This window comes from Rattus norvegicus, chromosome 15 (assembly GCF_036323735.1).
Source record: "Rattus norvegicus strain BN/NHsdMcwi chromosome 15, GRCr8, whole genome shotgun sequence".
Lineage (NCBI taxonomy): Eukaryota > Metazoa > Chordata > Mammalia > Rodentia > Muridae > Rattus > Rattus norvegicus.
Window position 1 is genome coordinate 29310484 of NC_086033.1, and position 26523 is coordinate 29337006.

General features: G+C 40.6%; 3 gene segments (V, D, J or C); all 3 read left to right on the top strand.

Annotated features, from left to right (window-relative positions):
• Positions 1-2171: 2171 nt before the first annotated feature.
• On the top strand, positions 2172-2702 carry LOC134482302 (T cell receptor alpha variable 9-1-like). The segment is given in 2 exon segments: positions 2172-2217; positions 2347-2702. Coding segments are annotated over 2 exon segments (402 nt in total).
• A 9101-nt stretch (positions 2703-11803) lies between these two features.
• On the top strand, positions 11804-13870 carry LOC134482303 (T cell receptor alpha variable 13-1-like). The segment is given in 3 exon segments: positions 11804-11855; positions 12018-12305; positions 13755-13870. Coding segments are annotated over 3 exon segments (456 nt in total).
• Positions 13871-22082: 8212 nt separating this feature from the next.
• LOC134482304 (T cell receptor alpha variable 10-like) lies at positions 22083-25997 on the top strand. The segment is given in 2 exon segments: positions 22083-22128; positions 25684-25997. Coding segments are annotated over 2 exon segments (360 nt in total).
• Positions 25998-26523: the final 526 nt, after the last annotated feature.

Here is a 26523-nt window from a genome sequence, read left to right on the forward strand (position 1 = left end):
GCTCTATCCTTGGAACCCTATGTGGGGTATATACACATTTGGTCATGGCTCCCAGGAAAAGTGACATAGCAAGATAAAATGCATTAAATAGCCCTTGAGACACGATTGCCTTCTTAATGTTTGTTCTGTAGGTTGCATTTTCTAATGACTGATTACGTCCATTAGACTTAAGATACAACTCAGTTGTACATAACCGGTAGCTGCAGTGGGTGCTTACACAGTGTGCAGCAGAGGGAGAAGTATTGGCTTCTGTCAGCTCCACACCGAGGTCAGTGATAAGGAAGTACACTGCTTGCACTCCACACCTCAAGAGCCTCAGAAGCACTCCCCAACTGTGATCTTTGGTTTAGTTCCCTTGACTCAGTGTAGAATCATCCTGAAGAGGATCTCAATAAGGAGTTTTCTGGATTAGGTTGTTTTGTGAGCATGTCTGTGGCGGATTACAATAATCACTGTAGGTAGACACAGTCTGCACATGGGAAGCACCATTCCCAGAGTTTGGGCCCTGCACACTGCATGAAATGCAGAAGAGTTAGTAGAGCACGGTATGCAAACATTCTATGCTCTTTGTTCCTGATTATGGATGTGATGTGACAAGTTGGCTCAAGCTTCCGATGCTGTGACAGGCACACAGCCCTTGCTATGATGGACTGTGACCTTAATGATTGAGTCAGATAAGTCCTCTTCCTTCTAAATTATTTTCATCAACCATTTTGTTCCAGCCACAGATAGGGAAGTAGGAAGCCATCCTCACTCCAGCAGACATAAGAGCTCAGAGTTAAGAGACAGAAGGTAGGAAGGAGACCAGAGTCTGACCTCAGCAGATGAAATGATTTCAAACAGCAAAGAGCAGACACTCTTTTGCAGGAAATGGGCATCTTCAAGGAAGGAAAGGGAATATTTGGAGTTTATAGAGAAGTTTGGGATAAGGAATCTTATGACATCGCAAGGGGCTATGTACAAGTCTGCTCTTTCCCGTTTCTAGTATTTCCTGCTCATCTGAGACAGACTATCATGGGAAACAGGCTATTTTACAAAAACATTTCCTTTCTGAGGCTCACTGACAAAGGCTGGAGCAAGAACAGCTGGAGCCTTGCAAGGATTTTTGTTTGTACAACTGAGGCACAGTATAATGTGTGAGTCGTGCACTATTATTTATTCCTCTGTAGGAAGTCAATTGTGGAGTGACATTTTGGCTCTTTTATTTCAACTAAGACACCTGGTAACTATTGGATGGTGTTTCTGTTATTCTGAACAGTAGTTGTGATAGGCTTATTTGCACCTTGTCTGTTGTCTTATCTGGGACCACTATTCTATGCCATTTCTAAGTTTCTTATGTAGCTAGTTGTGGACATGTGGTAGTCCACTAGGAAAATGGCACAAGCACGGAATGTATTTAAGAACACAAATGAAGAGGTGGATGTCCACAAAGCTTTAGACAGTTGTATTTGTTACTGGAACAAATTATAACAGTTTAGGTATATATATATATATATATATATATATATATATCTAAGTCAATATAATTTCACTCAATATAAAATTTACTAACTTTAAAACCAATAAAATTGTCCTTTTTCTGATTTTTCTCCACAATGTTATTCCCTTTCATTCTCCAACAACAAAACTTATGCACTTTATTTCTCAAGTTTCTGTTTTACATTTCAAATATATATGTGTGTTTGTTAACAGTGTGTAGCTCTGCGTTTTTAAAAATATATGCCAATAATAAAACATTGTAAATATGACTGTGAAGCTTGTTGTTTTTGCTAAAATAATTTGGAGACATGGAAAATTAACTATATTTCATTTCAGTATTTTTAATTGCTATGCATCATCCCAATTCAGGAATATGTTACAGTCACGTTGATGGTCATTAGGGCACATGGTGCTGGCAGAAGCAGTGGCAGTCTAGGTCAGAGGTCAGGTTCACAGAGGTCAACAGGCCTCCCCCAGTCATGTTTCCAAGGTGGTGCTTCATCCCTCTGCACAGCTCAGTCTGAGAATATAGGTCAGCAGTCCTCTGAGGTTAGCATGAGTATGTGTGGGGTGTGTCTGTCCAGCACATACACATTTCCTGTTTTACTCTGAGCTTATATTTATTCTTTCCCTACAACCTAACCTTTCCTGTCTTAAGAGATTAGTATTCACACACTCCAGTGGCTCAGAAAATGAACTCTTGTCCTGAACTGGTGATTGCACTCTTCTTAATGTTTGGTAAGTGGAATGGTACATTGAGCTTCTGTCTTGTGTCATGATATTGATGCAAATTTTAACAACAGTTTCTCTTGTGAGGCAGAATACAGGTCATCACTGCACTGAATCGTTACTAATTTCACTTTTTAGGAGGAAGCAATGGAGACTCGGTGACTCAGACAGAAGGCCAAGTGACACTCTCTGAAGGGGCTTCTTTGACTGTGAACTGTTCCTATGAAACTACACAGTACCCAGCCCTGTTCTGGTATGTGCAGTATCCCAGAGAAGGGCCACAGCTCCTCCTTAGAGCCTCAAAGGCCAACGAGAAGCGAAGCAGCAGAGGTTTTGAAGCTATGTATGATAAAGAAACCACGTCCTTCCACTTGCAGAAAGCCTCAGTGCAAGCGTCGGACTCGGCCGTGTACTACTGTGCTCTGGGTGACACAGTGGAGAAATCACAGAGGGAGCTGAGCACAAACTCTGAGAATCAGGGGGCTGGCTGCTGAGTGTGTCTGAGATCAACCATTTAGGGTCCATGGGCAGGTCTGCTATTGTTGATACCACACAAGAAATCGTCCACATTAACACTAGGAACACATTAGGAGAACAGTAAGAAAGCATACCGCACTTTAGGCTTAATCAGAGAGAATGAAGGCAGTCACACATCACAGTGATTTCCTTTTTTGTTTTTGTTTTGTAGATGGGACTTTATGTAGCCCAGGCTGGCCTTGAACAACTTTTGAACCCAAGGCTGGCTGTGAACTCTTCCTTCTGTCTAAATCAACACTGGTCTGAAGTTGCATGCATGAACCACCACACTAGGCTTAATTTGTGATTTCTTAAATACAAAATCTCTTGTTGAATGAAACTATGTGTTCATCATTGCCTATAACCCTAGCCCTCTGACCCTGACTCATGTCATTCATGGAGCTATCATGTGTAGAGACAGCCCTGGCTTATATGGCTATATGTGCTCCATGTCTTCCTGAAATAAGAAAGGGTTATTTCATTTTTTCCCCTCTCAAAATCTGATAATTTACTTGTTACTTGTATAGACTTTTATGTTTGACTGAATTTAAAGTAGAAGCTTTCAGTGGAGATAGTCCCCGTCTTGTGGAAATAGGTTCTTGCCTTTCTTGTTTGGCTCCCTTCATTCTTTTGACCAAAAAATGTAGCATATTCTTCAGCCTCTTCCTTATGTTTCTGGTGTGTTCTCTTTTTCAGTGTAATACGTCAACAGTTGGGATACACATGGAGTCAAAGGATGCTGAGTGTTGGGTGCTTTGGTCCTGGGAGAAAGTGAATTAAGATGAAAAGATGAGTGTACTCAATTCTGTTCATAGGTCAAGTAAAAGGAATTGAATAAGGCACTGGGAAAGCTGTAAGTGACATTGTTGGGAGAAAGACACTTGGATTGTGGACTTAGGAGATAACAGAGGTTAAGAATTAGGTAGAGTGAAAAAGACAGCTACTCCAAAGAGATTCATAGACCTTGAACAAAACTAGGGACCAATGCATGGATATATATGTTATGATTTTCTTTTTTTTAAGAGTTATTTATTTTATGCATACAAATACACTGTCCATCTCTTCACGCCCACCAGAAGAGGGCGTCAGATTCCATTACAGATGGTTGTGAGCCACCATGTGGTTGCTGGGACTTGAACTCAGGACCTCTGGAAGAGCAGTCAGTGCTCTTACCCACTGAGCCATCTCTCCAACCCAGGATATACACATGTTAATAGAAGATGTATTTGTTCTTTCTGTAGTATATTACAAAAATATCCATTTTAAATGACTCCAATTATACAGCATATAAAGAATACCCCAGAAGATCTGCTTAAATTATAAAGCTCTAGAAAGATGAAAAATCATATTGTATAAATATAGCATTAAAAAACAAACAAGCAAAAGGAAATCCAGGGGCTTAACTCTTTAATTTGATCCAGAGTTTGCCTCCTTTTCACAAAGACTTATCCTTTTTTCAAATTGGAATATCTGGTCGGCCCTAAAGACTTCAAGTCCTGCACATTAGGTTTCCTGCAACTCTACTTGATAGAGTACATGTTCTTTTTTTAAAAAATCAGTCATATAACTTTTTAAAAAAATAAGCAATCTTAATTATTAAAACAAACCAACAAAACAAAATAAACATCTCCTACCCAATCACTTCCTAGTTCACTCATGAGAAACCCAAATGTTTTATTAACTTAAGTACTAGGTGTCACTGCAAACTCTAAGAAAAATACTTAGTGGATATCTCTTCATTCTTGCTTTGAAAATCACCCCCTTGAATGTTTATAATTTCCATTTTTTTGCTCAAATCTACTTCAGTGACATTTTCTCTAAGCACCATATATAGCAGCTTAACTCTTTGCATGCCATTCATGTTAGGGTAGAAATCTCAGCTTGCATCTGGGCACAATCAACCAACATGTTTCCACATGGAGAGATGTAATGAAAGAAGAAGACTAGAAGAGAAGAGGAATAGAGTCCACCCATGAGCATGTGGAGGGAATGGGGAACAGAATGGGGGGAGAAGGGACAAGGGGAAGAGGGCAAGAGCAAGGAGCAAGAGCAAGAGCAGAAAGAGGGGAGAGAGGAGGGAATAGGCAACCCCTTTATAGTTCATCAGGCAAACATAGCTGTTGCCAGGTAACTGTGGGGGTGGAGCTTAGACAGAATAGCAACAATTCCGGCTTAGTCTTTTCTGCATGGACACATGTATGCTATCTGTCTGTCTGTCTGTCTGTCTGTCTGTCTGTCTGTCTACTTACCTACCTACCACAGTTCTGCAGGGTGGAATTCCAAGATCAAGATATTGACTAGTTTTCTCCAAGGTCCACCACTTGGCTTGTATGCAGATGACCCCTCCTCCCTGAGTCCTCACACGCTTTTGCTCTGAGGATGTTCATCTATTCTTACGTGAGTATCAGTCTCATTTAATTAGAGTTGGCCTCATTTGCTTGATCATTTTGAAAGTGCCTGTCTTTGAATACAGACACATTCTGAACTTCTTAGGGTGTCAGCCTCAATGTAAACATGCTGGAGAGACTGCACCTCAGGGTTTGCCCGACCTGACATTAGATAAATACTAAATGTATGAAGAATGCAGACTCCTTCTTGACCAGTGCCCTTGAGATTTCTGGTGACACAGAAATCATATATACCCTGGATGATGACGCTTCCCCACTTTTTCCTAAATGGATTTTTAGAGGAACAAGAAACATCCAGTCACAAAAATTTCTTCAGAAGTCATGATTCAAACCAAAAAGTTTGGAGCTAAATGGACCAGTGATAAAAATTAAAAGTGTTTATTCAATTCAAGTGCTTTTTCCTCTGTGATTAGTGTATAAGTATATGGGATTCTCTTAATTTTAGTTTTATTCCTTTGAGTAGCTAATTCTTCATTTCTATTAATATGTTATCTTTGCTCATACTCCCACTTTCTAATTATCTTCTTGTATGAACATTAATTCTGCTTTATTTTAATTTTTACATATTTTTCTCAGATTTTATCTTCTTAGGAGCTATTTTAACTGAGTAATTTATACTCCTCCTTTACCATCACAGTTATGAAGCCTCTGAGAATTGTATTTTGGTGGTTGTAGTGAGGTAATGTGAGGGAGATGGCTGTGGATCCTTTCTTATACAATCCAGGACCTTGAGTGGTTCTACTCACAGTACATTCGTACTACTTCACCAATCATTAACCAAGAAAGCATCCTACAGACATGCCCACAGGAAAATGGAATGGAGTCAAATCCTCCGATGACATTCTCTGTTCCCAGATGGTGCTAGATTGTTTCAAGTTGACAAAAACTATCCAGTAAAGTTCACCCCTTGACAGCTTGACACACAAATGATCATTATTACATGATAAACTTTCTTTTCCCCAATATCTGATGCAAATATAAGAATATAATCACAGTAAAACTTTTAAAGTCCCACAGTCTTTAAAAATGTAAACATTTTAAAATTTCAGTCTCTTCAAAAATATCCAACCTGCGCTGAATAAATAGCTCAAATGTTAAAAGCTAAGACTCACACAAATAAAAGAAAAGATAAAATATCCAAAGTCTCTTTAAAAGCCTGAAGTCTCTCGATTGTACTTCTTATTCTGAGAGGGAAGAAGCGGGGCAGAGTTGCAATTAGATAAATGCAAATCCAAACTCCAACAGTGTAAATAGCTCAGGGTTCAGGGTCTAGGACTCACTTTTAATCTTCTGGGCTCCATAGGGCTTGGGTAGGCTTACCTCTTCATTTCTACCATCTGCAACATAAGCAGCTTAACTCATGGGTTCAGTCTGGTTACAATCCACACCTGCCAGTGTCCTTGTGGTCATTTCACAGTCCTAGGATCTTCAGTGTCATATGCTCTCCACTGCAACGGAGGCTGCACCATCACTAATAGCTTCTCTTCCGGAAAATTCTGATCCTGCTATATAGTATTAAGCCCTAATAACTTTTTCAAACTCCTTTCACATTTTCAAAATTAGTTCATGTGGAAAACACACAGCTGCCAAGTTGTGCTGCAGTTGTATGTACAAAATCTATGTCATGACTTTGAGAAAATACTTCCCAGAAGAGATTGACTCAGCCATGCTGTTTTATTATTAAGAACAGTGGGTGTTCAGCTCTATATAACTAGCATCAATTGTTCCTGCAAAGTGAAGAAATTTTCACTTCTACAGATACTTAATTCAAATATATAACACAAACCATTCTGTTTCCATCTTTGTTTCCCTCTGATACTTCCCCAACCTGCTCACCCACTCCCTTCCATCTCCATGCCCTGGCTTTACCCTACACAGAGGCATTAAGCCTTCACGGAGCCAAGGTCCCCTCTTTTCACTGGTGCTGAATAAGGCCGTCCTCTGTTACATATGCGGCTGGAGCCATGGGTCCCTCTATGTGTACTCTTTGGTTAGTTGTTCAGTCTCTGGCAGCTCTGGGGGGTCTGGTTGGTTGATGTTGTTCTTCCTATGGGGATGAAAACCCCTTCAGCTCATTCAGTGCTTTCTCTAACTCCCCCATTAGGGACCCCATTCTCAGTTCAATGGTTGGATGCAAGCACCTGCCTGTGTATTTGCCAGGCTGTGGCAGAGCCTCTCAGGAGACAGCAAAATCAGTCCCCTATCAGCATGCACTTCTTGGAATCCACAATATTGTCTGGGTTTGGTGACAGTATATGGGATGGATTCCCAGTAAGGCTGTCTCTGGATGACATCTCTCTCAGTCGGTGCTCCATACTTTGTCTCTGTATTTCCTCCTGTGAATATTTTGTTCTCCCTTTTGAGAAGGATTGAAGCACCCACTCTTTTTGTCTTCCAACTTCTTCAGCTTCATGTGCTCTGTGAATTTTATCTTGGGTATTCCGCGCTTTTGAGCTAATATCCAACTATCAGTGTGTTCTATTATGATTGGGTTATCTCACTCAGGATGATATTTTCTAGTTCTATCCATTTGCCTATGAATTTTATGAAGTCAGTGTTTTTAATAGCTGGTTAGTACTCCATTGTGTAGATGTACCACATTTTCTCAATCTATTCCTCAGTTGAAGGACATCTGGGTTCTTTTCAGCTTCTGGATATTATAAATAAGGCTGCTATGAACATAGTGGAGCATGTGTCCTTCTTGTATTTTGGAGCATCTTTTGGGTATATGCTCAGAAGTGCAATAGCTGGGTCCTCAGCTTGTACCATGTCCAATTTCTGAGGAACCTCCAGACTGACTTCCAGAATGGTTGTACCACGTTACTATTTTTAAATCAATCTCAGGATTCTAAATACCAGCTGTATATCGAATAGAGTTCAGAGTCCATCAGGTTGACTGATAAATTGTCCTTGCAATGGCCGAATAAGAAGTAATAAAAACAATATGGAGAACATGATCTTTCCCCCCATAATCAGAGTCTCTACCAACTTCCCATTTTACCTGCTTGCTATATGGAGTTTGGAATTTTTATGTTCTTAGGTAAAATATCTCATCTTTCACAGACCAAGAAAGAATTTTAGTCCCACAGATATCCAATATTTTCACAGAGTGCAGGGAAAAATATGCAGATAAGAAGAAAACTAGGAAAAATAAGATACCTAAGTAGAAAGAGATATAGAGGACAGTAGTGTATATGACCAGTAATACATAGCCTGATCAATCTCTATGCAGGAACTTTTGTCTGACTTGAACTTGCACAGGTCTTAGGCATCTATCACAACCATCACAGGTTCATAAGTACAGCTGCACTGCTGTGTCTGGATAGACATTTTAGTCACCCACCAACTCCACTCTTAATTTTTTTCTATTTTCCCTTCTGCAAAATATTCTGAGAGGTCCCATTTTGGGGTGGTCATTTTGCAGTCTCTTATATCTGTATCTTGACTGGTTATGGGTCTCTGTGTTAATTTCCATTGATTTCAAATAAAAGCTTCTCTTATGAAATTTAAGAAAGTTTTTACGAATTGATTTAATACTATATCCAGTTATCAGATTAACATTAGTAGGTTCCCCTTTGCTTCAGGTATGTATTTCATCTCATAGATCAAGCCTTAAATCCAATCAGAAGATGAGTGGTTATCTTCATTCTATCCTTGCCTCTATTAAGCCGGTGTCCATGGCTTGCCAGGCCCGTTGCTATTATTGTACTCAGAACTCACAGCTGGGTAAGACTTACTCTTGTGGTAGGGTGCATAGCATCTTCCATCCCTATGAAAGTTGACCGGTAGAGATGAAGCTTCCAAGTGAGTACAAGCTCAAGCTTTTCATGTTCATTCATAAGTTAAAGGTGCAGAATCTCTGTAATAAGTTCTTACCATCAAGTGCTGTAGTGTAACTAAGATCATTGGCGTTAGCCTGTAATGTGTGAGGAGTAGGGTCTATGGGACCTCACTGGCCATCAATTCCAAAGAGGTAACCTATTGTTTGCACTGGACTCATTTGTTAGCCTATCATACCTAGTAGGGGCATCGTTTCCTGGTTATAGGATGACTTCATTAAAACTCCTTTTATATCTGTGATTGCACATCTTTTAGGAAGCTTCTAGAGGCTTCCATGTGACTTTCCTGAAAACTCTTCAAGATTGGTTCTCCTTCCCCTTATGCAATAGCATAAAAGGATAAAAGGAAATAGCAAAACAGAAACCAATTCTTAATTGGCTCTTTGGAGTCAGTTTCTTTTTGTACAACCCCTGCAGCAGACCCAGGAAATACTTGGCTATCCCAAGAATTACTCTTGAAGAAGCAATAAAAGCATCAGGAGATTAGAGCAGAACAAAATGGTTTCTAGGCAGAAGGAAACAATGTTGGGAATGTAGAGCTGAAATGTTTTCTTTCAGTGCTCTGCGGAAACACACTATTGTAAAGTTTGGGAGAGAAATGAGTGACCAATGCAGCCAGGACTCATGTTTAGAGGCTTGGCTCCCATGCTAGAGGAAATGCCAGCAATGACATGCCTGTCACTGCCTAGTCAAAAAATAAACTTTCAGGGCTAGGACATAGGTCAGTGGTAGAATACTTGTCTAGCATGCATGAAAATCTGGATTTGATTCCCATCACAAAGTAAAATAGTAAATAAACAGAGAATACGTTTGTACGTGTTTGCCTTTTACAAATGAGTAGCATAATGATATTTGAGATTCTAATTTTTCTTTTACCACTCAGCCATAGGGAAACATTTCTCAGAGCAAATCAGCTTTCTCCTTGTAATTGCTGAGTCATTTTTTTCTAATATGGGAGGAGAAACAAATCAAGGGCTTTTCTCAAAGCAAGTCAAACATTTCTCAGAGCAAGCCAGATTTCTCATTGCACTCTCAAACTCAAAATGGTTTCTAATTTTAGAGTAGAAAGAGTTCAAGAACTCATCACCCTGCCTCTTTTTCACAGAGATAGAATCTGTTCATTTTATTATAGTCATCTGTGTGATGAAGACGAAATTGTTTGATTATTAATAATGCCGCAAGTGAGGTCTCTAGCAAAACTATTCTTGAAGAGCAGAGTTTGAGATAATACATGACCTTCAATATTGGATGCCTCTCTCTTTCACATTCGTTTTAAAGCAATTTTTATAAGGAAATCAGAATGAGGGTTCTTAAAAAAATTGAATCAGAAAACTACCAACAAAACAAACTAAAACTAGATATATTTTGAAGCCTAGTTATACCTCTTGGAATTTTGGAATCTCTCTCTCTCTCTCTCTCTCTCTCTCTCTCTCTCTCTCTGTGTGTGTGTGTGTGTGTGTGTGTAAATGGTCTTATGTAAAATAAAATAAAAATTTAAAAGAAACAACGTGCTGACCAGTTGTGAGTCTGTGTGTTTCCCACCAGCTGTCGTACAAAAGATTATTCCTCTAATTAGGTTCGACTGCCGCACTACTCTATTGGTATTGTAAAAGTAGAGGGAAGTTTGACAGTGCATCCATTAAGCAAAAACAATAGTAGTAGTTCCCCCACCTGGGACTTATATTCCCCACGGGCATTAGTTCTTGACCTGTTTATAGTACTAGTTATACATTTTTCTACCATGAAGTAGGCCTGAAATTAAATTAAAAAGTAGTTCACCACTCTTATAACATTCACATTGTCCTTGTGCCAATGGGCATATCTGTATCTTGCCATGATGGTCACTTCTGTAGATCTGAGGGCTCACAGCAGGCTAAGTCTTCTTAAATTTTCTCCCCTGGCAGCCTTAGTCACACTTTTGACACTATAAAATGTGGACAGTAAGGAGGAGGCTTCCTCATTAGTACTGGCTGGATTGTGCTAAGTCCTGTGACCAAATATGCAGTGTCTTCAGCACTGTGTTCCTGCCATCAAGTTCTGGTGGGTGACCAAGAGCAACAGCAACAGGTTCCATTATTTCAGGGGTCTCCATGGCTGCTCCAGATCAACACTAGGAGATGTGTCCCAGAGCTGGTTTTGGGCTTTTTATTTGGAATTATATTGCTGGGGGGTGTGGTATTGTGCTAATTCACTTTGTCTCTGTCTGTCTCTTTCTTCTCTTTTCTGTTTTGTACACACATACACATACATGCGCGCGCGTGCACACACAAACACACACACACACACACACACACACACACACACACACAATTTTGAAACATCCTTAATGTTAGTAGGCCCTTCATGCACCCATCCTTTCTGCCATACTCTCTTCCTCCCTCTGTATTTAACCCTTCTTTGCCCAGAAAAATGCTATTGACTGAAAATTAAATATTTTCTTGCCTTCATTCATAAGGATGAATCGTAGTGACATTTTGATTTCAAATGTTTATCCTAGCCCATGATTCAGTGGTACAGACTGTGTGCACCTCTTTCCAGGTTACTAATAATGACTCAGTAACATTAAAAAAAAACCAACCCCATCTCTACATCTTTATTCATGGCTTTCAGTAATTAGAGAAGTGGCCACAAGATGGCAGTAGGGCGCAGCTGATGAGAAGCACAGCAAGCTCATTTCATTGCATCCTGAAGCAATGCATCCGTTTTCTTATTGGCTAGTAAGATAACACAGGAAGCTGCTATAACTGTTAGAGAAAAGGGAAAACCTGGAAAGACAAAGAGCTTGCTTGGCACGAGATTGCAAGTCTACGTTGATCCCAGGCAGGAAGAACGATGAAGGCGTCCATTCACACTGTATTCCTGTTCTCCTGGCTGTGGATGGACTGTGAGTTGAAGATTTGGGGTCAAGAGAAAATATTTGGTGGATGTTTCTTAGAGATCCGTGGGCAGTTTGTTTTATACAGTTTCCTCTAGTTGTTGTGGTCAAAGATTTTAAGCAGAGTACTGCCTGACTGCTCTCCTCCTGTCTGTTTCCCTTTCTGTGTAGGGGAGAGCCATGGAGAGAAGGTTGAGCAGGTTCTTTCTACACTGAGTGTTGTAGAGGGAGACACCGCTGTCATCAACTGCACGTACACAGACAGTGCTTCATCATACTTCCCTTGGTACAAGCAAGAAGCTGGAAAGAGTCTCCACTTTGTGATAGACATTCGTTCAAATGTGGACAGAAAGGAGACTCAAAAATTTACAGTTTTACTGGATAAGAAAGCCAAGAAATTCTCCTTGCACATCACAGCCACACAGGCTGAAGATTCAGCCATCTACTTCTGTGCAGCAAGTACACAATGTTTCCCAGGCACCTGCAGCCTATCATCAAACTTGCTATGGAGGTTGGAGCCCAATCCACATCCTGTGTCTTGTAGTAAAGCACTTATCATATGGTTTAATTGCAATGGAAACTATAACATACAGATATTTAAAACATATATGAGAAAGTTCAACTCTCTCTCTCTTTGTGTGTGTGTGTTTGTGTGTGTGTGTGTGTGTGTGTGTGTGACAGAGAGAGAGAGAGAGAGAGAGAGAGAGAGAGAGAGAGAGAGAGTAGTAGTGGTTCATACCTTTAATCCCAGAACTCAGGAGGCAGAGGTAGGTGGATCTCTAAGTTCAAGGTCATCCAGGTTTAAACAGAGAAATCTTATTTTGAGAAATAATTCCAAAATAGTTTATTTTTTAATTTAAAATTTCTAACTATTTTTTTGTACACTCTTATGTCTTAGTTTCGTATTGCTGTGAAGAGGTACGATGGCCAAGGTAACTTATAAAATGAAATCATTTAACTGGGGTGTTGGCTTACAATTTCAGGGGAGGAGTCCATGATCATCATGTCAGGGAGCATGGCAACAATCAAATAGGCAGCATGCTAGATAAGCTATTGGGGGCTTACATGTAGAGATGACAGCCTTAAAGAAGGGCAGGAGAGAGAGAGAGAGAGAGAGAGAGAGAGAGAGAGAGAGAGAGTGGCATCCCCAGTGATACTCTTACAACAAGGCCACATTATTCAAGACCGAAGACATCTACCAACTGGTGACAAAATACCCAAACATATGATCTGATCCTGTGGGGTGCTTATCACTCCAACCACCACATGGTATAGGAGCTACACTTACCTTTGGGTGTAGGTTCCATATTTAGAATACAGTTAGAAATAGGACTGGTTTAGGGAAGTGACTTTAATAGTTTCTCATCCAGGGCTCATTGCTTAGTCAGACATGTATAGTGGGCTAGGCTTAGAGTATTGGGCATGGATTCCATCATGTTAAGTAGGCCTTATGCTGGCTAATTATGCCGACTTTACACAAGCTGAAGTTTTTTATCTGGATAATGGCAACAGAATATATAGTTTTGGGGGTCAATGGACTCCCCTGATCAACAGTTCAAAGGAGATATGCATGACCCAATGGTGGCTTTTTTTGGGGGGGTTGTTTTTGTTGGGAATAATTGCCACATCAAAATGTCATAATTTCTTTAAATATATTCATGTATATATAAGATACACTTATATAAGCAATTTTAAGCAAATATGAGATAGTATGATTATGGTTCTTTCAAACATCCTTAAAGTTGTTTATCCCCCTTCTCTCCCTCCCTCCCCCTCCCAATGTTTGCTGCTTTCTGCTCATCAGGTAAGCATTCCTCCATGTTACCCATGTCTCTCTCATAGCTCCAGCATCTATTATTCTCTTCTGAAGACCCCCATGGTTTCTTTTAACTCTCCTGCTTTCTGCAGTTACTACAGGTGGTATATTCAGAGGTGAAGATTCAGAGACGGGTTCTGGAAGTAAGCGAGTATGTGTTGCATTTGTCTTTTTGGGTCTGCGATACTCCACTCAGTATATTTTCTAGATCCATCATTTACTTTCAAAGTTTACTGTACCACATTTTCATTATCTACGAATCTGTTGAAAGACATTTAGTTCATGTATATTTTCTAGCTACCATGAATAGAACAGACATGAACATGGCTGAACAAGTATCTGTGGAGTAGAATGTTGAGCTCATTGGGCATGTGCCAAGGAGAGGTATAGATGGATCATATGGTAGATCTACTTTTATCTTTTAGAAGATTAACCACACTGATTTCCACAAATGCATCTGTTTGCAATTCCACCAATGTGAATGAATGTTTCTCTTTCCCCATATCCTCGTAAACATATTCACTGGCAGTTTTTAATTTTTTCTTTTTTATTGGATATTTTATGTATTTAAATTTCAAATGTTATCCCCTGGCCTGGTTTCCCCCTCTCCCATCCCCTCTCCCTCTGCTTCTATGAGAGTGCTCCCCCTCCCACACACCCACTTCCACCTTACCACCCTGGCATTTTCCTACACTGGGGAATAGACAGATACCAGGTACCAAAGTTAAATCAGTATCGAGCAAACCTTTTAAACAGTGCCATAAACTCTAATAAATTGAAACAATCATTAAAAGTCTTCCAACCAAAAAATGCCTAGGACCAAATGGATTTAGTGCAGAATTCAATCAGACCTTCAAAGAAAACCTAATACCAATACTTTTCAAACTATTCCACAAACTAAAAATAGAAAGAACACTACCCAATTCATTCTATGAAGCCACAATTACACTTATACCTAAACCATACAAAGACCCTACAAAGACAGAGAACTTCAGACCAATTTCCCTTATGAATATTGATGCAAAAATACTCAATAAAATTCTCACAAACTGAATCCAAGAACACTTCAAAACAATCATCCATCATGATCAAGTAGGCTTCATCCCAGGGATGTAGAGATGGTTCAATATACGGAAATCCATCAATGTAATCTACTACATATACAAACTCAAGGAAAAAGAACCACATTATCATCTCATTAGATGCTGAGAAAGCATTTGACAAAAATTCACCAGCCCTTCATGTTAAAAGTCTTGGAAAGATCAGGAATTTAAGGCCCATAACTAAACGTAGTAAAAGCAATATACAGCAAACCAGTAGCCAACATCAAACTAAATGGAGAGAAACTTTAAGCAATTCCACTAAAATCAGGGACTAGACAAGGCTGCCCACTCTCTCCCTACCTATTCAACATGGTATTGGAAAGTCTAGCCAGAGCAATTGGACAACAAAAGAAGGTCAAAGGAATACAAATTGGAAAGGAAGAAGTCAAAATACCACTATTTACAGATGATATGATAATAGGCTTTAGTGAGCCAAAAATTCCACCAGAGAACTCCTAAGCCTGATAAACAACTTCAGTAAAGTGGGTGGATACAAAATTTTCTCAAATAAATCAGCAGCCTTCCTCTTCTCAAAGGAAAAATGGGCTGAAAAAGAAACTGGGAAATGATACCCTTCACAATAGTCACAAATTATATGAAATGTCTTGGTATGATGCTAACCAAACAAGTGAAAGATCTGAATAAAAAGAACTTCAAGTCTCTGAAGAAAGAAATTGAAGAAGACCTCAGAAGATGGAATGATCTCCCAAGCTCATGGATTGGTAGGATTAACACTGTAAAATGGCTGTCCTGATGAAAGCTATCTACAGAATCAATGCAATCTTGATCAAAAATCCAACTCAATTCTTCACAGAGATAGAAAGAGCAATTATCAAATTTATGTGGAGAAACCCAGGATATCAAAAAACATTCTCAACAATGAAAGAACTTCTGGGGGAATCACCATCCCTGACCTCAAGCTGTATTGTAAATCAATAGTGAGAAGAACCACATGGTATTGGTACAGAGACAGACTGGTAGAGCAATGGAATAGAATTCAAGATCCAGAAATGAAACCACACATCTATGGTCACTTGATCTTTGACAAAAAAGCAAAAACCATTCAGTGGGAAAAAAAAGAGCATTTTCAGCAAATGGTACTGGTTCAACTGGAGGTCAGCATGTAGAATGCCAATTGACCCATTCTTATCTCCTTGTACAAAGCTCAAGTCCAAGTGGATCAAGGACCTCTACATAAAAGAAGATACACTGAAACTAGTAGAAGAGATAGTAGGGAAGAGCCTCGACCACATGGGCATAGGGGGAATTTTCCTCAACAGAACACTAATGACATATGCTCTAAGAGCAAGTATGATTAGTGGGACCTCATAAAAATTGCGAAGTTTCTCTAAGGCAAAGGACACCATCAATAGAACAAAGTGGCAACCAACAGACTGGGAAAAGATCTTTACCAATTCTGCATCTGATAGAGAGCTAATATCTAATGTATACAAAGAACTCAAGAAGTACAACTGCAGAGAACCAAATAACCCTATTGAAATGGGGGTAGAGAGCTAAACAAATTCTCAGCTGAGGAATATTGAATTTCTTATAAGCACCTAAAGAAATAGTTTTTACATGGATCACTCTGCCTGAGGTAAGATGAAATCTCAAAGTAGTAGAAAAATGCGATTGGACTCATACTTACCACTTTAACAAAAATTAACTGGAAATGGATCAAGGACCTCAATGTAAAACCTAAAATGTTGAAACTGCTATGAGTAAACACTCACACCACTTGAATTGCATTTCCTTAATTGCCAAAATTGAACAATCCTTCTGATATTCCCTAGATATTTCTTCTTTTTTGGAAACTGTCCTGATCCACGGCCCATTTTCAAATTGTGTCACTTGTTCTGAGTTGTTTGTATATTCTAAATATTAACCCTCTACCAAATGTTTCACTGGAAAAGATTCTCTCCATCTCTGTGGGGTGTCTGTACTTCGCTCTGTTGCTTCCTTATCTGTAGGCGAGATTTTCATTTTACAAGGTCTCTCATGTCAACTATTGTCATTAACTCCTGGGCAAATGCGGTCCTGTTTAGAAAGTTCTTTCCTAAACCTACACCTTCTGGGATTGCCTGTGTTTTCTTCCAGCAGATTCATTGTTTGAGATTTCACATTTAGATCTTTGATCCCTTTGGAGTTCATTTTTCCTAAGGTGATAAATCTACTTTCCTTCTTGCACATGTGGACAACCAGTTTTATCTGCACCATTTGTTGAAGATGCTGTCTTTTCCCCAACGTGTATTTTTGGCATCATTGTCAAGTATCAAATGGGTTGTTGTTCCATGTACCCATGTTTCAATCTTCCATTTTGTTCTGTTGACTTCTGTTTTCTTAATAATACTATATTTTATATCACTATGAATAAAATTGGACCCATAACTATCACCTTCACAAAAATTAACTCCAGATTTTCCAGGTACCACTCCACCTGCCCCCATTTAACTCATCACAGTTTATCATTCAGGTTAGACCCCCTTTCTTCCTGATTCTGCTGCCTACCAAATCCCCAGAATCATACCTGCCTGCCTGAGTTAGCTGCCTGGTGTCAGCCTAGCTCTATTGTTTAGCTGCTGCTGCTTCTCACCTGGCCACCACTAGACGTGCCACACAAGTACTATCCAAGTTAAATCTGCCATTCATTGCCCGAGTCCCCTTGGACATTCCCAGCTACTCTGAGTTGTTTCCTATCACCATGGCCAGATCACTTCCATCAGGCTTGCATCACCAAGAGCATCCAGGTTAGTCTCTTTCCTCTGTCCCTAGTCCTCTTTCCTCCACCCCCTGGGTCATTTCCAGCTGCTCTGAGACTTGCACTGCCCCATTGTGTTTCATAATCCAGCCCCAGGAGGCCTGCTGCACCAGGGACATCCAGGGACAAGCAGATGGCTTGAGGCCAACTGTAAGAACACAATCAACAAAAGCCAGGGCTGTAGGGCAACTCAAGAGCACAACTGTCCCACTACAGCAAGCCCTGGATATCTTAACACAGTTGAAGTACAAGAAAAATGACCTTAAGTTCAAATATAAAAGATGATAGATACCTTTAAAGAGGAAATGAGTAAATTTCTCAAAGAAATACAGGAAAATACAATCAAACAGGTAGAGGGCTTTAAAGAGGGAATGAATAAATCCCTTAAAGAAATACAAGAAAATACAGGTTAAGAGGTGAAGGATATTAATAGAACTCTTCAAGAATTGAAATGGAAATAGAAGTAATAAATAAAACAGAACCCGAGGGTATTCTGGATTTGGAAAACCTAGGGGAGAGAATAGGACCAACTGACCCAACCATCACTAACAAAATACAGGAGATTGAAGAGAGACTCAGGCACAGCATACAATAGAAGAATTTGATAAATCTATCAAAGAAAATCTAAAACATTTCTAACACAAAACTTCAAGGAAATCAGGGATAATATGTAAAGACCTAACCTAAGAATAATAGGAACAGAAGAAGGTGAAAAGTCAGAAGGACCGGAAAATACTTTAAACAAAATCATTCAAATAATCCCAACCTAAAGAGATGCCTATAAACATACACGAAGCTTACAGAATACCAAGTCACATGCAAAGGCTGACAATCAGAATCACATAGACTTCTCAACAGAGACCTTGAAAGCTGGAAGGGCCTGGACAGATGTCTCACAGCCTGTGAACCCTGAAGTGCTGACACTGCTATGAATATCAATTCTGGGGTGGTGAGCCCCATCCCTAGCTCTATTTTTCTGCTGCAGATCACTTTAGCTAGCTTGAACCTTTTGTGGTTTCATATAAACTTTAGTTTTATTTCTGTGACAAATTGGGATTTTGATTGGTACTGCATTGAACTATAAATTGCTTTTGGTAGAATGGTCATTTTCATAATGCTATTTCTACCAACCCCTGAGCATCGTATGTATTTTCATCTCCTAGGGTCTTCCCCAATCTTTTTTCTTTATTTACATAAATAAATTTCTTTATAGAGTAGGGATCTTCCACTTCCTTGGCTAGGTTTATTCTTAGACCCTTTTGGAAGTTGTTATGATGGGAATGTTTTCAAGATGCCTTTCTCAGCATGTATGCTATGGATGTATAGAAAGTCTATTGATTTTGTAGATTACTATTTTACTGAAATTGCATTAATCACTTCTAGAAGTGCTCTGATGAAATATTTACAGTCTGCTATGTATAATATTCTACCTTCTGCCAAGAGAGATGATTTAACTTTTTATTTTTACATGTATCCCTTTAATTGCATCCTCTTGTCTTATTGCTCTAGTCAGTTCTTCACGTTCTGCATTGGAAAGGAGCAGAAATACTGGCTAACCATTTATTGCAGGTTGTATGAGTTAATTTTTCCAATACCATTGAGACATGCAAGAGCATCACTTTCTGAGCTGTCCCATGGACCAGACACTGTCAAAGGTCTCAAAACAGGAGGACTGGACATGTTTTGCTCCTGCTCCTGGTCTTTGGTAAAGAGACTTCTGAGCATATAGCATGGACTTGGCCAATACTGAATCACTACTAGCTCCTCACTCATATTTGATGGATCCCCCTCCCTACCAAAAAGACAGCAACCTCAGATGAAAAGTTGGGAGAGGAGGAACATTGTCTTCCTGTTCATGCCCATGTTTTTGTGCTGGGATCTAGGCATCTGTAGTAGTTATCTTTGAGGTGTTTTTTGGTGTCAATATCTAGTCTTGCATTTGATGGGTGAGTTTTCTTTTAGTTAACTGCTGTTGCCTTCTCTGGAACCTAGGCAAGGGTGGTGGCTCTAGGGTTCCTTGAAGAGTGTTTCTGTGGGTTGTCAGGTGACAGGAAGAATTGGAGACTGACTAGGAGGGTATTCTGAGAGTATCTAAGGGAAAGAGCTAGAAGGACTGGATTCTCAGTCCATGGAATGGAAGTGAGGTTGGAGGAGAGGCTCCAGTAAGCAGGCTATTACTGGACTAAGAGTAAGTCTGGAGAGACTGCAATGACGGATAGGAAAGCTCCTGAGTCCAGATCTAGTAAGACCTCTATGGGTCCCTAGTAGAAAGAGTTACACACACACACACACACACACACACACACACACACACACACACACCTTCATTTAGTACCTTTTTTCTTGTTTGTTTTTCTTTATATTTAATATTTTATCAGCAAAATGCTGTGGGACATTTATTTTTTTGATGCTTTATATTTCGTATTCTCTGTGCATTTTTATTTATTTGGGTTTGTCTTTCCTTAATGTAGATGGTCTGTAATGCATTCATACTAAGTGTACTATTAAATTTTATTATGGAGTCAGTCATAGCTAACCTTAGGCCAAGAGCTAAAAGATGGCAGCCAAAAGTTCAATCTTGATAGACATATAACATTTATGTCAAGAAATTAGACATGCAGTAGCACAGCAAGAATGAAAAACTATGCCCTTTTGTTTATTATGGAAAATATTGACTGTCTACTGTGCAACAGGTTTTATCATGGAAACTTATTCTATTTTATAGCCCTCCACAATTATAGCATAAAATGTCTCATTTTCTGTACGTAAGTTTATCTGCTATGTGCCAATCCATGCTCTTATCAATAAGCCAATCATGATTAGTTCCTCGAAGTCCACTGGAAAAATGACAGATATGAGTTCCTTTTCCCCAGCCTCACCCTTCACACAGTTCTTCTGAGTCAGCATTCACTGCTGCCCTGTGGAGTTTTCTACACAGCCCCAGGTCTACTACCATAAACACGTTCTCGCCGTCCCAAATTCTCATTCTCTGACTCCTTCCCTCTGTCTCTCACCTTATGTTCTATATGTGCACAGAGTTAGAATGGTGGAGTTTGGCTAATAAGTTATCCTGTATTGTAACCTCCTCTTTCTTTGCAAGTGAAACTCCAAGGTGGGGCTTAGGAGCCATAAAAGGCACCAACTTTATAGTAGTTGTAAGTGTGATAAGTGATGCATGTTCAGAGAGAACGTTTACCACCTCACATATAGTATAGAAGTTGAAGGAAAAAACGTACAGGTTTGTGAAAAAACACATTAAGTATATGTATAAAATTCTCAACCAGTGAATTAAAAATTAGTAATAAAAATTTTGGTAATGTTAAGTACATGCATATTTGTTGCATACCCGTCTACCTGTAGAACTCTTTATTGTGTGAAAATAAAGCTACATACTTTAAAAAAATCCTGTTTCATCCAATCCTTATGTTGTTGTCATGTATAAGAAATAATTTTATGTCTGGTGTTTTCCAAGTTTCATGGCATAGTTCTGTAAAGAAGTCCTGCTGGTGTGACTTGTAAACTGGAAAAGAAGGAGAAGGGATTCATGAACTCAGAAGAGCAGGCCTTGAATTTGTTACCTGTGTTTGTGTCTGAGGAAGTTTCACAGGTTGATTCTTTATGGAAAGTGGGTACCAGCCAGGCCCCAGTGCACATCAATGTGGAAGGAATCCTTCCTGCTGGACCAGCATGAATCACAGCATCAGCACCTGCCTGATGGTTGATTATCCCGTGTTGAAGACGAGGGAAGTTATGAGCAAATACGACATCAATAGCAGATCATTTGGATTCAGTTATTTATGTTGTGGAGCATGTTCTGCCTAGAACTCATACTTTCCATTTTCCAGTGAGTGTTCTGAAATATTAATTAGTACTTGTATATGGATTATACAATGTGAAAAACTTCTGTGGAAAGATGACAATCTTAAAATATAGTTCTTTTAGAACAGAGAAAATATGGCTGTTTGAGTAATGACTTTACACCCCTAAGCCAGTCATTATTCATTATTTTTATTTCCTTTAATAAATATAAATTGTCAATAGCTCCTTTACATGTTCTGAAAAACAGAATCCAACAGCATGAGGAGACTTCTTACTGCTTTCTGTGAGTTTAACCTGAAGTACTTTCATGGGAGTTCCCTGTATTGCAGCTTGTCTCACAGTAGATACAAGAACATATAAAGCTCTGTGTTATTTGTATGTGTGTGCTTAGAGCTGTGATCTGAAGTGAAACAACCTTGAGATATTTTCTTTTTAAAGTTGCAAGTATCTCTCTATGTTGCTTTGTCCATCCCGGAACTATATTTTTAAACCAGGCTGGCCCCAAATTCACAGAGATATACCATGATAGACGGAAAGATTGACATATGCCTTGTTGATAAGATCAGGAAGGCACAAGGCAAATGTTAATTCATGCTCAGTTCAGCTCCTGTCCACGAGGGGGCGCAGATTCATAGCACTAGCTCCTGGCCTGAGTGATCTATATCTAAGAAGACTCATTTTCTCTGAGTTAACACTTCTTCATGCTAAACATCAAGACCACTTTCTAGAAGACACTAAAGATGGACTCTTCTCCAGGCTTCGTGGCTGTGATACTTCTTCTACTCGGTAAGTAAACAGAGGAGTCTTCAGCAGTGAGTTATGAAAGACCATTATCTTTAAGGCGACACAGAGCTCATCTCCCTCTCTCTTTCTCTCCTTCCATTGCACTGTAGGAAGGACTCGTGGAGACTCAGTGACTCAAACCGAAGGCCAAGTGACCATCTCAGAAAATGGATTCCTGAGAATAAATTGCACTTATTCAGCCACAAGCATAGGTTACCCTACTCTTTTCTGGTACTTTCAATATCCTGGAGAAAGTCTTCAACTCCTCCTGAAAGTCATTACTGCTGGCGAGAAGGGAAGCAGCAAAGGGTTTGAAGCCACATACAATAAAGAAACCACGTCCTTCCACTTGCAGAAAGCTTCAGTGCAAGAGTCAGACTCGGCCATGTACTACTGTGCTCTGGGTGACACAGTGGCAGAAACCACAGGGGGAGCTGAGCACAAACCGAGAGGCAACAGGTGGTCTGACTGCTGAGAAGCTGCCTCTGAGATCACCTGACTTCAGCACAGCCTTCCGTGCGAGACCGAACTCAACTCTGTTGGTGAAAAGTCATACAAGTGTCCTCCTGCCAGGCGACATTAACTTCAGAAATCATTAGAGAAACGATCAAGTCTCCGGGGTCATTGTGGTGTCACATTTAAGTTATTTGTCTGCAGTGCTGGGTCAAACCCAGAGCCCCACGCAAGCAAGGCAAATGGTCTACCACATTTTAAACTCCATCTATGTTCAGACAATCAAATGTGCTGGGGAAAGTGGTGTCTGGGTAGTATGATCTACACAGAGTCCGGAAGGAAAGATGTGAGAGAGCAGCAATCATTCCCTAACAAAGGCCTGTGGAATTCTTTTCTGAAAAAGATTATTATCCTCTCATATATTATAGTCCAACCACAGTTTTCCCTCCCTCTCATCCCCTTAGTTTCTCACCCTACCTTCCTCTCCCCCAGATCCACACCCCCACCTCCCCTCAGAAAAGAGCAGGGCTCATGTGACATTAACCAAACACAGTGTGAGGAGACCAGGCACATAACCATCACATCAGGGCTGTCAAGGCAACCCAATAGGAGGAAAGGGTCCTACAAGTAGGCAAAGGAGTCAGGGACAGTCCCTGCTCTAACTATTAGGATTCCCCCCAAACACTAAGCCACTTGGCCATAACATAGATGCAGAGGAGCTAGGGGAGACCCTTATAGGATCCCTGATCTCTGCCAGTCTCCGTGAGTCCCAGTCAGTTGATTCTGTGGATCTTGTTCTCATGGCTTTGTTGTCCTTGACACCTCTGTTTCTTCCAGTCCTTCCTCCCCATCCTCTGCAGGACTCTGTGAGTGTAGCCTTCTATGAGGCTGTGGACTCTGTGAGTGTAGCCAACTCTGAGGCTGCGGGACTCTGTGAGTGTAGCCTGCTATGAGGCTGTGGACTCTGTGAGTGTAGCCAACTCTGAGGCTGCGGGACTCTGTGAGTGTAGCCTGCTATGAGGCTGTGGACCCTGTGAGTGTAGCCTGCTATGACGCTGTGGACTCTCCATCTGCTCCCCTCTGCCGGTCTCTTTGATGATGATTCTGTTAGACTTGGTCCAGAACACTCTGCAGGCAGGACAAACTCTAGGTCAAAGGTCTTGTGGCTGAGTTTTCCCAGTTGCTCCCCCTGAGGCTCTGCTGGTTACAGAAGAGGCCAATTCAGGCTGTGTTTGTGTTGCCCATCACTAGGAGTCTTTGCGAGTGGAGAGTAACCTGAGAGGAATCTACTCCACTGAATTCTTAAGGAGAAGGAGGAAGAGCAGGGATCCAGGAGCAACAACAACCTGGAGAGCTGAAGGGGACACTCAGTGTGCAAAAGACAGAGTTTCTACTATTTTATGGGAAACCACATCATTTTCTCTCTCTCTTTTCTTTCTTTTTAAAGTTGAGACAGTGTCTCTCTGTGTTGCCCTGTCTGCCCTGGAACTCTATTTGTAAACCAGGCTGGCCCCAAACTCACAGAGATACACTTGCCTCTGCCTCTGCCTCTGCCTCTGCCTCTGCCTCTGCCTCTGCCTCTGCCTCTGCCTCTGCCTCTGCCTCTGCCTCTGCCTCTGCCTCTGCCTCTGCCTCTGCCTGCCTCCTAAATCACAGGGAAAAGCTATCATCTTTCTCTTAAATCCTTCAAAATGATCATATGAGATCCAACTATTTCACAGTGAGATTTAGACAAGTGTTGGATTAACTATGTGGGTGCTATGGCCTGTCCATGCTGTCACAAAACCAGAGATCACACCGTCTTTACTTCTAGTAATTTTCCCGTAAAAACTTGCTGTGTCCTGTATGACAGGGTTATTCCAGGTTCCTTTAGATTTGTCATCGTCTCTGCGCATCAGATCTCAGACATACGGTAAATCCTCACACACTTAAACATTTCACAGTTCCATTTTCACTGAGAAGTGTGACGCCTGAAGAAAGGAGTTTTCAAAACCTTCAGCACTTTCCACTCATCGGTGTCTGTGCCAGACACTCAACTATTCCTGCATTAGTGTGTCATTTATGAGCACAGAGAATTGCTGATTCTTATGGACAATTTGGTAGCGTAGGTCTTGAAAAGCATTGTTGGACTAATAATGAATGATCAAAAATCATGCCATTACTATGAGAGGATAATTTTATATTAAATCAGAAACACATCGTGTGTTAGCACGAAATTGTCAAAGAATTAATAAACATACATATTTTTTACACAGAATTTTAATGTACCTGCTTTTTGACAAAATTCGTCATTTGAAATTGGTAACATAGTTGCAAATAGAGCAGAGGAAAAGTCACATTCTAAAGACATTTACATTTTAGGGGAGCACTAAATTGAGGCTTGTCATTATCATTACCTTTTACCATGAATCATTTCTATTAAACTTTCAAAGATCCTTTGGCATCTATTTTCAGATGAGGAAAGTAAATATTAACTGTCTTACATAGTCCTGAGACAAATTATTATAGACACCCTCCTGTGGTTCTTATACATACATACATACATACATACATACATACATAGGAGTTTACATTTGGCACCAAATTTCCGACAGTAAAAAGCAACCACAGAAAGCTGACTCAGAGATTTTGAGCAAGTACAACTCTGACCCCAAGATGGCAGTGCGAGCGTTAGTCCTACCTCAGGAGCTGGTGAGTGTGTGCCTGCCTGCGTGCATGCCTGCGTGCATGCCTGTGTGAGTGCGTGCGTGCATCAGTCTCTGACTGGCTGGCTGTACTTACTGAGAGTCCCCATTTAATGCTACAAGAAAAAGCTGATGAATCAGGCAGCAGCTTTGGGCTAGGCTTCTGCAGAAAAACCATGGGGAAGCACCTGAGTGCCTGCTGGGTGCTTTTGTGGCTGCATCATCAGTGTGAGTGAGTGGAGGTGTTAGCTGGGGGCCACAGGAAGGCATCTTAGGATTTGGGGAAGGATGTCATTCTGTGTGCCAGGAGAGACACATGGGCCTGCTTGAGGATAACCTGAGATGCTTGTAGAGAGTAAGGAAGGATCTCATCTAAGCTTAGATGATTGATTTCTGGACTCTCTCACTGTTTTCTGAATAGGGGTGGCTGGCAAGACCCAAGTGGAGCAGAGTCCCCAGTCCCTGGTTGTCCATGAAGGAGAGAGCTGTGTCCTTCAATGCAATTACACTGTGACTCCCTTCAACAACTTGAGGTGGTACAAACAAGACACAGGCAGAGGTCCTGTGTCCCTGACAGTCCTGACAAACAAGGAAGAGAAAACATCAAGGGGAAGATACTCGGCAACTCTGGATGAAGGCGCTAAGCACAGCACCCTGCACATCACAGCCTCCCTGCTGGATGACGCTGCCACCTACATCTGTGTGGTGGCCGCACCATGCTCCCCAGAAACTTAGAGTCAGTACCAAAACCTGCTCCTGGAGGCTTTGAGAAGGCATAGGTGACAGAGAAGTCTTTCAAATACTGTACTGGGAACTGAAATTCCCTTTTTGGGCCATGATTTCATTAGAAAGACAATTTTAAAACAGTCTGAAAAGAGAGCTTGAAGGAATTTTCAATAGATTTCAAGAGAAAAACTTTGTAGAAAAACAGAAAATCCTGGCAGCCACCATAAAGGGAGGAGGTAGAGAAAACATTAGCCTTTTCGTTAGCCAGGGAGGTCAGAGAAACTGCTAGAAAGTACTGAATGTTATGGAAAAAAGTAAAGGAGGGCTGAGCCTGAGCCCTGCATTTGTGTGCAGAGGGAAGCCAGTACTGCACTCTTATGTCCCAGGTAAAAGGACTGCACCTGAGATACGTGCTTAGAAGAGGAAACAGAAACACATTTGATGGAACTGAACCAATCCCACAGCTCCCTGTACCCAAATACCTGGGGGAGAGAGCTGAACTCTCAGAAGTGTGGAGAATCCTGAGACCTCAGGA